This window comes from Dermacentor albipictus, chromosome 3, assembly GCF_038994185.2.
Source record: "Dermacentor albipictus isolate Rhodes 1998 colony chromosome 3, USDA_Dalb.pri_finalv2, whole genome shotgun sequence".
Lineage (NCBI taxonomy): Eukaryota > Metazoa > Arthropoda > Arachnida > Ixodida > Ixodidae > Dermacentor > Dermacentor albipictus.
Genome location: NC_091823.1, coordinates 47,165,321 through 47,181,819, shown reverse-complemented (window position 1 = coordinate 47,181,819; position 16,499 = coordinate 47,165,321). Strand labels below are relative to the sequence as shown.

The 16,499-nt window shown below is 48.0% G+C and overlaps 1 protein-coding gene across 1 annotated transcript in view; it reads right to left on the bottom strand.

Moving 5' to 3' along the window:
* Positions 1-16,499, bottom strand: part of LOC135898160 (uncharacterized) — a 42,566-nt gene that overhangs the window by 11,087 nt on the left and 14,980 nt on the right. Inside the window, exons 3-5 of the mRNA XM_065426942.1 lie at positions 12,156-12,310; positions 8,146-8,246; positions 1,799-2,058 (exon numbers count right to left, since the gene is read on the bottom strand). Coding sequence (XP_065283014.1) covers positions 1,799-2,058; positions 8,146-8,246; positions 12,156-12,310 — 516 coding nt within the window. The remainder of the gene's footprint in view (positions 1-1,798; positions 2,059-8,145; positions 8,247-12,155; positions 12,311-16,499) is intronic.

Sequence of the window (16,499 nt, the reverse complement as noted above, 5' to 3'; positions counted from 1 at the left end):
AAGTCATTAAGTGATATGAAGACTTGCTCGTAATCTTTACGTTTTATTTGCTCATATTGTTCCCAGTCTTATCACTTTAAGAACTACAAGCTTTACGTTACTTCCTACGTGACGAGTCAGCGGTCGTCACCTGAAAAGGCAACGTCGTGACAACAGCGTCAAAGTAAAAAATAAAGACGCAAAGTTCATCGCCTGTGCAGTGTGCGGTAGCCGATAATGTCGAGATTTGGCAGCGTCTAGTTCTTTGATGATCCGACTCCGACGAAGCGGTCGGAAACGTTGATTGTCCAGCACGAAGTGACTAAAAATACCGAAAAGGCAAAGTTATTGTGAAACCTGGCTAAGAATAAGCGGATTCGACGCATATATGCGAATCGATGATAAGCGAAACTTTCATGTTCACTTAAATGTTTTCACCTTTTCTTGTCTTCTCCACAGCTCAACGCCGCTGGCTCAATGTACGCTTGGGGCCTACTTTGTTCCCTTTACTTCTTTCTCCACACTCGGTTGAATTCGTTGCCGACTTCTTTCACTTCTTGCCTCTTGTTCTGCTCATCTATTCGGATACTTACCGAGTGGCACATACCCTTCCTGAGGAATTGGTCAGTAATGTTCTCATACCCAGAGCCGCATCCCCGGCTGTGCACATGCCTATGACACAAGTTGTCCATTTGGGCACAAGCGCCAAGTGACACAGAGCCGTCCTTGGGGAATGACCAATAATGTTCACATACCCAGAGCCGCATGCCCAGTTGCATACATGCTTAGTGACCCAAGTTGTCTATTTGGGCACGTACCACCCATTGACACAGAGCCGTCCTGGGGGAATGGCCAATAATGTTCACCTACCCAGAGCCGCATGCCCAGTTGCACACATGCTTAGTGACCCAAGTTGTCTATTTGGGCACGTACCACCCATTGACACAGAGCCGTCCTGGGGGAATGGCCAATAATGTTCACATATCCAGAGCCGCTTGCCCAGTTGCACACATGCCCAGTGACCCAAGTTGTCTACTTGGGCACGTACCACCCAGTGACACAGAACCGTACTGGGGGAATGGCCAATAATGTTCACATACCCAGAGCCGCATGCCCAGTTGCACACATGCTTAGTGACCCAAGTTGTCTATTTGGGCACGTACCACCCATTGACACAGAGCCGTCCTGGGGGAATGGCCAATAATGTTCACATATCCAGAGCCGCTTGCCCAGTTGCACACATGCCCAGTGACCCAAGTTGTCTACTTGGGCACGTACCACCCAGTGACACAGAACCGTACTGGGAGAATGGCCAATAATGTTCACATACCCAGAGCCGCATGCCCAGTTGCACACATGCTTAGTGACCCAAGTTGTCTATTTGGGCACATACTACCCATTGACACAGAGCCGTCCTGGGGGAATGGCCAATAATAATGTTCACATATCCAGAGCCGCTTGCGCAGTTGCACACATGCTTAGTGACCCAAGTTGTCCATTTGGGCACATACCACCCAGTGACACAGAACCGTCCTGGGGGAATGGCCAATAATGTTCACATACCCAGAGCCGCTTGCCCAGATGCACACATGCCCAGTGACCCAACTTGTCTGTTTGGGCACATACCGCCCAGTGGCCCAAGTTGTATGCTCAGCACGGCAGCAGCAGCTATCAGCTAGCACCCGAAAAGTGGGAGAAGAGGCAAAAATTCGCTTAACAGCTGATAGAATTCAAACTTTTTCGCAAAATTATCAGCACGGCCGCAAAGGGAGTTTTCTTTTTAGAGTGACATAGACGAGCGCACTCATGCTATACTCACAGCGGAAAGCCGAGTTCGGGCTGCTACCATGGGGTGCAGATGGAGGCGCGTCAGGTGGTTTAGGTGATTTAGGTGATTTAGGTGCATTTGGTGGAACAGGTGGAACAGGTGGAACAGGTGGAGGAGGTGGAGGAGGTGGAACAGGTGCAGCTGGTGGGGATTTAGGAGCCTGTTTTTTGATCGTGAGCGCCGCAGACATAATCGGCGCCGAACAGGAACTTTTCGGCGGGGTGCCCGCGGCCTGCAGGCACACGATCCCTCTGAAAGAGAACCGTTCACATATAGTAGGCAACGCTAACGAATGCTGGAGAGACTTCTTCCATTGCTCGTATTCATGACCAAGGAATAGTGCATCACACGTGACAGAAATATATACACACGCGTCTTGTAATGCGAAATAACGTCAGGTATCACACGTCTACACCGCAATGTATGACGTAATATCACCTAGAAGGGCGACACAGATCACACGCTGTTCACCGCCGAAAGAGCGGAATGACACGTTTCTGTGACCAGCGGCCATAGCGCATCGCTTGGGCTCGCTACACAAATATAGCCCGTTGGATACTAGTAGCACAAGCGTGCACAAATACTTTCTTTCCAGTAAGCTTGCGCCCACAAGTTATTAGTTGTAATCCATAGGACTTTTTTTCACTATATATAATTTTTAAAAATCTGTTGTGCCGGATTACTACAATAGGCAGACATTACTTTCACGAGAAATCAAGATGAGTTATCTACAAATCAAGTTTTCGCCAACTCAGTTTTTACTAATTACGTTCCCGCACACATTGCAGGATGCAGCGGTGGCGTAGAGGTAGAACACCCGCCTCGCCTGCAATATGTCCGTGGTTCGAATCCCGGTGCCACGCAATTTTCCACCGGATTAAAAAAAAATCCGCGTGTTGATAAAATTGCATAAACAGGTCTGGAGTGTGTCCTGATCCCGGTGACCAGAACCGGTAACGCACTCCCTCACCAGAGCAGGATTGGCCACCCTGGTGCAGTACTTGGCCACAACCTCCTATATGAACACAACAATCAAACCCCGGGCCTCAGTCTCCAACAGCTGTGAAGCAACTGACCACGGCGGCGGTCAGACCTGCGACGCAGCAGAGGGTGCTAAGAATCCCTGGCTCCGGACAGGCCGCCATTGGGAACATGAACCTGGCAACGTTTAACGCTAGAACGTTATCTAGTGAGGCGAGTCTAGCAGTGCCATTGGAGGAATTAGAGGGCAGTAAATGGGATATAATAGGGCTCAGTGAAGTTAGGAGGCCAAAAGAAGCATATTGGCCTCGAGCTCCACCACTGGAAAAGCTGGCGCCACCGTCGGCGTGACGTGCTATTAGGGATCACGTGGACATAGCGTCCGCGTCGGCTGCTTCGGGAGCGCCGAAGCGAGCTGAAAACGAGAGTTTCAATTCCCTCGTACGCTGCGGTCCTCATTTAGTGGCGAGATTCTCCCGCTTCGAGTGTCTCCTTTACAACGCTTGAAAGCACCACAATAGGTAACCTTTCAAGGCGCGCAACATGGTAGGCTACTGCTCGGCGCCGCAGTGCCGGACGTACCCAACGGAGCCCGGTGTCAGACTTATTCACACGTAGCCGCAGGACAAGAAGCTGCGTGAAGCTTGGCTCGCGAAACATAAAACCGGCAAACAGCCATCGGCTACAACTCGGGTATGCAGCAAGCACAAAAGCGAGGAAGATTTCTGCTACGGCTCCGGGTCTGTGATGTTCGGAAAACGCGCACTGAGAAGCTCGCCCGAGTTCGCTGCCCGACTAATGTCATGACGATTTGGTCTATGAACTTGTCGATGCTATATATACTGGCCAGTTCACTGGAGTGGAAAGGGAGCGGTAAGAAGCACATTAAAAAAATAATGGCATATGGTCATGTTTGTGTTATGAATTAATGCACAGATTACAAAAAAGAAGCAGTGGGAAATCGCACGTGCGAACACCGATAAACATACAGGGCGACGCAACTCGAGAAATATTATTGAAACGTCCAAGAGTTTAGAAGAGGAAAAAAAAAGATTGAATCGTCGCGACGGCATATCACAGTCTCCGTCGAAGTCTCTACAATGAAATAATTTTTGAATAACTCTGATAGCGCCCACGCAACAATGGTTGCTTGTATACTGTCAAATGCTCATATTCTGCCGCCGAAAGCTCATGGCACGGTGCGAAAACGTGCACGCGGTGAAAGCGAAACAGTGCGCGGACAAGCATGCAGACGCGCAGTCGGTCGCTGCGAATCTGTGCGATTGCTGCATTGAGGCTTCATTCTATTACGCTCCATTCAGTCACACAAACACTATAAGAACATTTCACATAGTTTGCTCTCAGCGTGTACCTACCTTTCACGCAAGAAGCCGGTTCGGGAGACTCCATCGCGGCGACCGCGCGCAGTGGCGTTCACTGTACTTATTCGGTAAAGACATGGCGTCTGTAAACGATTCTGTGCTTTCAGTTTGCCCATGATTATTATTTAGACAGTACCAAACTTCTCTCCTTTCGAAAGTACTTACAGAAATGTCCGGGAGAGCTCGTGCGTGGTGTTTTCAGTGAGCGCTCACCGCAAAACCTATGAGGAGCGCGCCACGTGATCCCTCATACTACGCCAGCCGGGCGCTTCCGATAGATGGCGACTCCGTAACTCCTCGCCGCCAATACAGTGCTAAAAAGCGGGCACGTCCTGTGCTACCGGGGCTTAGCGGAGAGACGAGAACTAGGAGTCGGATTCCTGATTAATAAGAATATAGTAGTTGGTAACATACAGGAATTCCATAGCATTAACGAGAGGGTGGCAGGTCTTGTTCTGAAACTTAATAAGAGGTACAAAATGAAGGTTGTACAGGTCTATGCCCCTACATCCAGTCATGATGACCAGGAAGTCGAAAGCTTCTATGAAGACGTGGAATCGGCGATGGGTAAAGTCAAAACAAAATACACTATAATGATGGGCGACTTCAATGCCAAGGTAAGCAAGAAGCAGGCTGGAGACAAGGCAGTGGGGGAATATGGCATAGGCACTAGTAATAGCAGGGGAGAGTTATTAGTAGAGTTTGCGGAACAGAATAATATGCGGATAATGAATACCTTCTTCCGCAAGCGGGATAGCCGAAAGTGGACGTGGAGGAGCGCGAACGGTGAGACTAGAAATGAAATAGACCTCATACTCTGCGCTAACCCTGGCATCATACAAGATGTGGACGTGCTCAGCAAGGTACACCGTAGTGCCCATAGGATGGTAAGAACTCGAATTAGCCTAGACCTGAGGAGGGAACGGAAGAAACTGGTACATAAGAAGCCGATCAATGAGTTAGCGGTAAGAGGAAAAATAGAGGAATTCTAGATCAAGCTACAGAACAGATATTCGGCTTTAACTCAGGAAGAGGACCTTAGTGTTGAAGCAATGAACGACAATCTTGTGGGCATAATTAAGGAGTGTGCAATAGAAGTCGGTGGTAACTCCGTTAGACAGCATACCAGTAAACTATCGCAGGAGACGAAAGATCTGATCAAGAAACGCCAATGTATGAAAGCCTCTAACCCTACAGCTAGAATAGAACTGGCAGAACTTTCGAAGTTAATCAACAAGCGTAAGACAGCAGACATAAGGAAGTATAATATGGATAGAATTGAACATGCTCTCAGGAATGGAGGAAGCCTAAAAGCGGTGAAGAAAAAACTAGGAATTGGCAAGAATAATATGTATGCGTTAAGAGACAAAGCCGGCAATATCATTACTAATATGGATGAGATAGTTCAAGTGGCTGAGGAGTTCTACATAGATGTATACAGTATCAGTGGCCCCCACGACGATAATGGAATAGAGAATAGTCTCTCTGGGGAGGATCAGGTAACAGCAGATTTGTTGAAGGATGGTGGGCAGATTGTTCTAGAGAAACTGGCCACCCTGTATACGCAATGCCTCATGACTTCGAGCGTACCGGAATGTTGGAAAAACGCTAACATAATTCTAATTCATAAGAAAGGGAACGCCAAAGACTTGAAAAATTATAGACCGATCAGCTTACCGTCCGTTGCCTACAAAGTATTTACTAAGGTAATTGCAAATAGAATCAGGAACACCTTAGACTTCCGTCAACCAAAGGACCAGGCAGGATTCCGTAAAGGCTACTCAACAATAGACCATATTCACACTATCAATCAAGTGATAGAAAAATGTGCGGAATATAACCAACCTTTATATATAGCTTTCATTGATTACGAGAAAGCGTTTGATTCAGTCGAAACCTCAGCAGTCATGGAGGCATTGCGGAATCAGGGTGCAGACGAGCCGTATGTAAAAATACTGAAAGATATCTATAGCGGCTCCACAGCCACTGTAGTCCTCCATAAAGAAAGCAACAACATCCCAATAAAGAAAGGCGTCAGGCAGGGAGAGACGATCTCTGCTATGCTATTCACAGCGTGTTTACAGGAGGTATTCAGAGACCTGGATTGGGAAGAATTGGGGATAAGAGTTAATGGAGAATACCTTAGCAACTTGCGATTCGCTGATGATATTGCCTTGCTTAGTAACTCAGGGGACCAGCTGCAATGCATGCTCACTGACCTGGAGAGGCAAAGCCGAAGGGTGGGTCTAAAAATTAATTTGCAGAAAACTAAAGTAATGTTTAACAGTCTCGGAAGAGAACAGCAGTTTACGATAGGTAGCGAGGCACTGGAAGTGGTAAGGGAATACATCTACTTAGGACAGGTAGTGACTGCGGATTCGGATCATGAGACTGAAATAACCAGAAGAATTAGAATGGGCTGGGGCGCGTTTGGCAGGCATTCTCAGAACATGAACAGCAGGTTGCCATTATCCCTCAAGAGAAAAGTTTATAGATGTGTCTTACCAGTACTCACGTAGGGGGCAGAAACCTGGAGGCTTACGAAAGGGCTTCAACTTAAATTGAGGACGACGCAACGAGCTATGGTAAGAAGAATGATAGGTGTAACGTTAAGGGATAAGAAAAGAGCTGATTGGGTGAGGGAACAAACGCGAGTTAATGATGTCTTAGTCGAAATCAAGAAAAAGAAATCGGCATGGGCAGGACACGTAATGAGGAGGGAATATAACCGATGGTCATTAAGAGTTACGGAATGGATTCCAAGGGAAGGGAAGCGTAGCAGAGGGCGGCAGAAAGTTAGGTGGGCGGATGAGATTAAGAAGTTTGCAGGGACAACATGGCCACAATTAGTACATGACCGGGGTAGTTGGAGACGTATGGGAGAGGCCTTTGCCCTGCAGTGGGCTTAACCAGGCTTGTGATGATGATGATGATGATGATGATGATGACACATTGCAATTAACCAATCGAAGCCGGTAAGTTTGCAAGGCATATCCATTTGAAACGAATTCTGAAATTGGCACCTGTTTCGTGATGCGCGCAGTCAAATTTGCGGTAACACTGCAGTGTTGTTCTATTTATTCCTTCACCAATACATTGTTTTAGGTGTTGAAGCACAAAAGTATAACTGGAACGTCAATATCGCACATTTAGGAAATCAATACCTCTCAACTGGTGTCATCCTCAGAATCTGTCCTAAATGTATGCGCCTTAGGATCTCACCCAGTCACAATTCGTCGCTTGTAATATGTGCCCTAAATAATCAGCTAAGAACTTAATTAGCACAATTTCATTAATTATTACATTATGCACTCAGATTTTTCGCGCAAGTAATGTCGACGTCATCGAGTAATCCAGTTCAAGGGTTAGAATCGTTATCTGCCACAGGCAATATTTAATTCTGCACAGTGTAAAAACAAGAAATCCGCTACGAATAATTACATTGTACAAAGCGTCGAAGACTAATAACAACTGTTGACGATGTTCTGTTATACAAGCTCTTAACTATGACAACAAACACAAAAAATGGCGGGGGTCGGTAATGGACAAAAAGATTCAGAAAGATATATTTTTCGTTAGTAACAACTATATAAATCCAACAATGAAACAAACTGAAAGCACACGGGAAATTAACTGGGACTAATAGTTAATGATAAGAAAAGGGATTGAAAGTGTAAGGAACAAGTAACTTCTCACCGATGGGAGGTGAACGTATGCAACCTTCACATGATGTGTGCGAGAATTAAATAAATAAATTCAGCACTGACACTTAAGACTCCTTACGTGTGGGAATGCGAAAGCATTATATTCCCTTTGGTGAAATGTTTGTTAATGTTTGTTAATGTTAATGTTAATGTTTGTTAAGTGGAGCCGCGTTGACTACATCATTGCCGTGCTGCCCCTTGCTCTAGAGTGCTGCACAATCAGTACTCAAAAGGGTCGCGCGCCTTCGAGGGCCGATACGTGCGCACCTACCTTGCGATGATTTTCTTGTCTGCATCTTTTGTAAGATCCGCAGGGGGTGCAAACTTGAATTTCATTTCTGTCATCTCTGCTGCCGAAACGATATAGACGAACTGAGAGGGGAAGAAAAGTAGAACAAGCACGACTGTACTAAGTCTCTCTCAATACAGTTAAAGCTTATTCACCAGAGGCTGTATACACAGTACTTATACACAGTGCAAGTTCGACATCGCAAATGATAGCATCTGCTTTCACGAACAAGTTCTGCCGCACGATTGCTCTCTCTCTCTCTCTGTGTGTGTGTGTGTGTGTGTGTGTGTGTGTGTGTGCGTGCGTGCGTGCGTGCGTGCGTGCGTGTGTGTGTGTGTGTGTGTGTGTGTGTGTGTGTGTGTGTGTGCGTGCGCGCGCGCGCGCGCGCGTGCGTGCGTGCGTGTGTGTGTGTGTGTGTGTGTGTGTGTGTGTGTGTGTGTGTGTGTGTGTGTGTGAGCGCGAGCGCGCGATTACTAAGAAGAGCTGCTGTTTTGGAAATTGTTCTTATGTGGGACGTCATGTCCGAGACTTTAAGCATCGTTTTAAGATGGAGAAGCCCACAGATACAATAGAAGCATTGTAGCTTCAGCGCTGAGTGCTTCTATGAGCAGAGCAATAGGCGGGCACTAAAAAAAAATGGTGGCTTTATTAATTCCTACTCTAGAACGAAATCAGGTGGCCAATGACAAAGATCACTTACGACAAGGTTTGTTGATTCGGTCTGCGGCGACGCCAAAGATGGTGCCATCAACGCAAACCACACCCAAGCGTTGGGGAACACAAACTTCCTTTGCTCCCTTCATGGTCTTTTGTGCTCGCTTTGGGTTTATTTGTACGCCCGGCTGTTTACGTCCTCTAACGCTTGGATGCGGCTTGCGTCCCGTTATCTAAAGCTATATATTTTCATCGGCATCCCCTTCTAAATGGGGCGGCGACAAATAGTCGCCTAGCTTGTTTGAGCTACAAGGTATCATATACATGCGCAGTATAGAATTTTGACTATATGCTTGATCTTCCCTCTCTCAATTAAAACATCCTCTATATCGTACGGTTGCCTATGCCTAACGACTCCGGATCTATCAGTACTTTCTCTTCATTTTTTCCACCAATATTCTAAACGTCTTTTGCTTATCTCGAGTGCTTACCAGTTAATGCTTCCATATATGATTTGAATCACAGCGCTTCTGACAGGTGGGATATCATTAAAACTCGAGTTGTTTCCGGAATTTTGGTGCATCAAACACGTGCGTCATCCTGCCGCAAAAAGTTTGCCTCGGTTTGTGTTTGTCCTCAGGAAGCCGTTCGGGCTTGAAGTAGTATCTCCTTTTTGTTTTATCGCACAAGTTACTTTTCCTGATTTCGTGCTTGCCGTTCAGGTGTGCGTAGCGAATCGTGTGTAATTAATTACTTGTAATTAATTATATTTTAATGCGACAGCAATTATATGGACACTTCGTGCAGGCGCATTTTGGTCGTCGCCGTCGCCGTGCTGTTCCGTATAAAGTCCAAGGGTGATAACACTCGCCGCGCGCCGTATGCTGTATGTGCGAGTGAAAGCGTGCGAGGGTCAGCCGACGGCGATGGCTCGATCTCACGGGCGCAAGGAGGAAAGTGGGGAGGAATCACGCCGTCTTCCGTCGCACGGGGGGTAGGGGAGGGAGGGGAGCGTTCTACTCCGGTGGTAATTGCGGGTGGCTTGGCAATGGGGACAGAGTCTAGGTGCGCAATGGCTAACAACTCCTTCGTTTGCGCTGTGTTCTCGCGGCCCAGTTTGCGTTGAAGCGATAGGCAGCACAAAGGTCACTTCGCTCGCTGCTGCTGGTGCTGCACTTCCTCACGCCAGCGTTTTCACTGCGAGTGTCGGCGGTCATCGAGCGTGATGTGTTCTTGTTTGCCTGTGCGCGCCTGATACCATGCTTGTTAATTCATGTAGTAAGTGAATGTTTACAAGCTCACACTGCCGATAAAACTAATATCCTCACTTCGTATAGCTGTCTGCTATTTTGCTATCGCATTCGATGCTTCGACTTTCGGGCGAAACTGCGTCTTTTTTTGGCAGTTCTTAATTTTCTGAAATAATCAACGCTCGAGCCGCCCATCGCCGCAAGCCGCACCACACATGTGCGGTCGTGCGAAAAATGGTAAACAGTCCCTCAGCGGTGGCTGTACTGCGGTCGCCGCTAAGTAACTGTTGCCGGTTATAAGAAATAGTAATTATATTTTGCTATAGCCATCGTTTGTGCCGTGGAGGTCATTTATGACTTTAAGCAATTTCAATGCATAATATTTTAGCTGCAAACTGTGGGCTCAGAGTTTGGAGTTCTAGCGGCACAAATACCGAACGCTTACAAAATGTGACATGTCAACCACCATTTTGTATTTTATTTCTACAGAAATAAATGCCGGATTACAGACAAGAAAGAATAGAAGAGCACGCTTTCATTTTGATTTATTTAAGTCTGCGTTACGAAATAGGAGGGAGTAGCAAGAGAAAGAGAAAATGGGGGGAGGGTGGGGAGGGAGGGTTGCGGGGCTGACACGCCGAGCAGCCATACCAGGAAGCCAAGTGACGCCACTTCCCTCGTGCTTAAAGATATCGCACAGCGATTACCTGTCTATATTGTCGTAGTCTCCTTTAATATCCAGAAATGGCACCCATAAAAGTGTGTTCTGAGCTATTGAAATCCCTATGCACTGTGTTAGTACAAATATATTACCATGCAAGTGTGATCTCAACCCATTCCGTAATACCGTCTCAACCAAAAATGTGACGGGGATGAGTGGGCAAAATTATATTTGTAAAATATCTACACAGAGCAGCCACAGCCAAGATAGCAGATCAACAACCACGAACACGCCTTGCCAACCTCCATCTTCATCGCCTTGCTGAGGGACTTCTTCAGAGTGCGGTAATGGCCTGCAACAACATCGTTTCTTCCCGCCCACTTAGACAGCTGTAATTTTATTGTTTGCATTGCCATTCAAAAGAGCTGCCCCAGGCTCATCATACAGTTGCTTACCGTGAGACTGCTGCTTATGGTAAGCGCACGCGATTCTAATGGCCATTTTGTTGTTGCAGAGGGGGTCGCAAATGATTGCGGCCATGAATTGAAGTGGCTCGACGACAAAGAGCAACAAGTGCGTCTGTTTTATTCTGCCCGTGTGCTTGCGCGCTAGCGACAATATGCGTTTCTTGTTCAAAAACGTCAAGCTTGTCTTTATGTCACCGCGGTTACTATAACTGGTCTGTACGAGCTTGCTTTATCCATCACCTTTGCCTTTATATATAATGTTCATCATGTTTTCCTGCCACTAAGACGGGATTTTTTTGTGTTACTAACTTGTTCTGTGGGTCTAGTCAGCTGTATCTTGCTCTTTGGAAGCACCTGTTCAAAATTAGCTTTATTGGGATTTCATCTTGTCTCGCAGCCGTGTTAGTATCGGAGACATTTTTTTTTCTGCTTTCTTCCAGTAAAATTTTCTGCGCCAAATTTTTTTATTTCTCTGGCTTCTGTGTTGCTGGATCTGGTTAAGTGTGGACTACGCTTTCTTTCTTGTCGAAGTTGCCACTAATAACGCGCCTCTCGTACCACGGTGGGAGGTATCTTCTTGGCACGTCCTTATCTCTTTTGCAAATGTCATGCACTCATTTACTGTTTTCTTCCACTAGTTCGATAGCATCCTAGCGGTGAGAGATGGCGACTCCGTTGCGCCACAAAAAAATCGACACTTCTTTCTCAATAAGTGGCGACAACGCGCACTTGGACTTTATAGAGAACGAATCGGGCAGGTAATACTGGGAAATGTTGTACGAGACTAAACCCATCGCAGAATGTTACCTCTATGTGATAGTGCATTGATCACACACAAATATGCACGTAAGCGCACGACCACACACGCATGCGTAATACACGCACGTCCTGATTGTACGCAGTCAAACTCTGTCGTGACGCCATTGCGGCTGCGGGACGACATACGTGATCTATACGTACTTCGGTATCTTTGCCTTGGCTGGTGCACTTCGCTGTCTTTGCGGGAGGAGTTACCGTTATAGTTGTCCCAGGAAGGAACACGGGCCCATCCAAGTAAACTCCCACGTACGCCTCGAAAAACTTGCCGTAGGCGCCCTTACCACCAACAAGCGTAACTGAAAGGAAAAGAAAATGGAGAGGGATAGAGAGAACGAGACGTGCAAGAATATAGGGCGCTCGTAAAATGGCTCACGACCATGGACAACAAAGCGATGAGCTCCGTATTTCGAGCCGTCCTTTCTACTCCTTTCCGATTTTCATCAACGTCCTATTTTACTGACCTCTCTACCGGGACTGGGCAAAGATACTTTGCAAATGTATCATGATACAAATACAAGATTATGTAGGTAAGTACTTGAGATACAGATACAAGATACCAGCAAACTAATTGTAAGCGATACCATACTAGCCATTCGTATCTTAAGGTACTCCGATATATCATATTTGATTCCTCATTGCAGTTCCTCTATAGGGGCCGCTGCAAGTATGCGGGTGTTGTAAATAAATTTCTTATCTGCCGCCCGCAGATATCGTTCCCATCAAAGTATGTCTACTGAAATCTTTTTACAGCGGAGCTGTCTACTCTAGCCCACGTGTGCATCCCCCGCATGCGTTCCCCGGGTGGCTTACGTCCGCATCGGGGACACGGCGCGTGGGCAGGAATGGAGGCGGGTAGTGGAGGAGGGGAAAAGTGTGTGGCGATGGCGCCTGTGCACGTGGTCCGCGCTTTTGTGGCTAAAACGTCACGCACGTCGCAGGTGCTGGCGCGGCTGCAGCAGCGGTTGCGGCAGATACATGGGAGGTGCGGTGACCGCGGCGGCGCTTGTGTCGGCGTTGCGTGGTGCCGTAAGAAAAAAATATGCATGATTTCATAACGTATGCAGCCCATGTATGCAGTCCATGTATTGTTGCGTTCTCCAGGGTAGCATATCTCTCCGCTGCCGAGCTGCCGAGTTGCAACGCCTGTTTATCGAAGCTCGACCGATGTTACTACTGGGTAGTCTGGCGTTGTCGGCGGGCTGCAGGCATCCGGTAGACCATGGCGACCAGGCAAGAACGAGACGATTTTTAGTGCGAAACTTTCACGGTTTATTCAATGGTTGGTGAAAGAATAAGAAGAGAATGAAGTCAAAAGTACATTGCAGGACCCCTTAAATAGGCCCACTAAATTTGTAGGCGGGATCTTGCTCACGTCAACGTCCCGTGATATGCACTAAGTCCCACGGTGCTTGGCAGCGGCACCCACTCACCCGGCGACCTTTCACGAGCCTGCCTCCGCAGGGGCAACCCACGGAGTCTTGACCGGGGATAGGCAGCGGATCCCTTTTCTTTGGCGAGTGTTGGTTCGCGGAAAGGGCGTCTGGTTGTGAATAGGCGGCTGATCCATTGTCCCAGTAGACGCCTTCACGAGCGTGCCTCTGCTGGCGCAAGACCGCGGTCCTGGGAATAGTAGACAGCTGATCACTTCTGTTTCGCGCGTTGCTGGTTTGCGGAAAGGGCGTCTGGTTGTGGATAGGCGGCTGATCCATTGTCCCAGCTGACGTTGTAAGTCCTCGTCGTGGCTTGATCCTTTCTTCTAGGCGACGTTGGTTCGCGAAAGTTCTCCTGTAGAGCTTGACAGTTCGAGGAAAGGCTCCATCTAAAGTTGCACACACACAAAGGGGACTGTAAGCGCTGCGGGGTGCCAGCCAGACCGGCAACCCCTCGAGACAACCACAACTAATTGGGAATTCACCCTTCGTTTCGATGAGGCATGGTGGTCGAGCATCCTTTTTGCACGGGATGCTACACGCCAACCGTAACACCATCTCCGGCGGGTGTGAAGATCCCGACGCGTAGGGGCCAGCAGCCACTGGGCGAGGGATCGGCATTTCAGTAGCAGAATTTCCCTCAGGAGTGACGAACCCTTGGTTCGTAGCTGGTAGATTCCTGGGAATCCTCGTGGCACTCTTGTGTCTTTTCTCCGTGGTTCGGTCCAGTGAAACTGGACTTGCAAACAGGTCTCGCAATTTTTCGCCTCCTGTTTGAGCGAGCAATCACTCCAGAACATTGCCGGACCTACAACCACAAAGAAGCGAGCACAAGGCCACCCTCATCCAAGATACACCAGGCTTCTTAAAAAAAGAAAACCCGCTACTGCTTTCCCATTCCTTCCGCGCGTCCTCCCCCCCCTGAACACTAAAAACGGCCATTTCTTGAAAGCGTTAAGACGTGGTTACCAAAATCGGCTAACAATCGACTACAACTTCGCGATAATAAAAAAAAAAGTATGAAAAAGAAATACAGACGCAAAAATGCCACGGAAACCCGAGTGAGCATGAGGCATTCGTTACTCTAGGGGCAACGACTCAGACCGTCGGCATTGCCGTTAAACTTACCCTTCTTGTAGGGAATATCGAATGTGTACTGTTAAAAAGCCAAGCACCATGCAGCGCGAAAGACGACCGTTTTTCGTAGACGTGGACTGCAGCCATGTGAGGGGACCGTGTTCAGTCTCTATTGTTAACCTTGAACCAGCGTTATAGCAAGCTAGCTTCATGCACTGCCCATACTACACAGGCGCATTCCTTTTCTGATGCACTGTATGCTTCCTCCAGAACTGAAAGCTTTCTACTGGCGCACAGTACAGGGTGATCGTTTTCATTATCTCTCTTTTGACAAAGCACCACCCCTATACCCCGGTCGCTGGCATCACACTGAAGAATGAATGGCTTGGAGTAGTCGGGCGCGTTCAACACTGGCTGGCTCGCTAGTGCTTTCTTCAGCACACTAAAAGCCTTTTCTTTTGCGTCATCCCACTTTACCGTTTGCGGTTATGTTTTTCTGAGAGCATCTGTTAAAGCACTTCCAATCTCGCAATAACGCAGGATATATCTTTGGTAATAACCTGCCAAGCCAAGGAGTGATCTGATGTCCCGGTTCGCGCGTGGTGGCGGGAGGTTGTCTACTGTGGTCAGTTTAACCTGGGAAGGCCGACGATGGCCTTGCCCTATTACGTCACCTAGATAAGCTATCTCAGCGCGCTAATTGGCTTTAGGGAGCCTTCACAGTTAAGTTGGCCTCTCGCAGACGACACAACACGGTACGCAGGTGTTGCATATGGTCCGCCCATGATGACGAAAAGATTGCTATGTCATCGAGATGCAGAAGTGCAATGTCCCCAATTCCCCGTAGCACCTGGTTCATAAGGCTAGAGAAACAATTGGGAGCATTGTTAAATTCAAAGCTCAAAATTTTCGGTCGAAAGGTTCCCATCGGGGAAATAAAACGTTGCAAGCCGGCTTGCCATCTCGGTCAACGGAACCTGCCAGTACCCGCTGACTAAATCGAGCGTAGAAATGAAACTAGCACTGCTCACTTTCTCAAGCCTTTCCTCGATATGCGGTTATGGGTAGGTCTGGTCCTTCGTGAATAAGTTGAGCCTGCGGTAGTCGATACACGGTCGCGGCTCCTTTCCTGGGACCTCAACCAAAGTAAGAGGCGAAGTATAATCACTCTCTCCTGGCTCGATTACACCTAGGACTAACATCTTGTTTATTTCAGCGGCCATGACTTGACGTTGACGAGATGAAACGCGATAAGCCTTAGAACGAACTGGGCCCAATGAGGCTAACTCGATATCGTGAACGATCGCAGTGGTCCTGCCAGGTGTGTCTGAAAATGTGTCGTTAAATTCAAACACGAGCTCCCTAATTTCGGCCCTTTGATTGGGATTCAACTCCGCCTACTCCACTAGCTTGTCAATAGTCTCGTGAATGTCTTTTGCCCCAGTTACCGATGTTAACTCCGGAAAGTCGACAGGCATCTATTCGGGTTGGTTAAGGGTCATGTTCACAATGACCTCCCTCTGCCAGATCTCGCGGATTATAAGACGAGTTACAAGAAGCCGCAAGGGCATGCGAGAAGAGGACACGCTTCGCCTCGTCCAGGCTCTGGTGATCAGCAGAATAACGTATAGCATGCCGTATCACTATCACTCGCTAAACAAACGCGACCAAGAACAAGTCGATGCCATCATCAGAGGCGCGTACAAAACGGCCCTGGGTCTCCCTGTCACCACCTCAAACGAGAAGTTAGCGGCCCTCGGGATCCACAACACCTTCGCTGAGCTGTCGGACGCGATTATGGCTTCGCAAAAGGCCAGACTACGGAACACGTCGGCGGGCAGAGCCATCCTCCACCGGACCGGAACGGCAACGGAGCTCCGTGCCCTCGATGGGCAACGATCACTCCCGCCTGAGGTCAGAGGCAAGATCAAGGCGAACCCGATACCGAAGCACATGAGTCATGAACTCCATGAAGGAC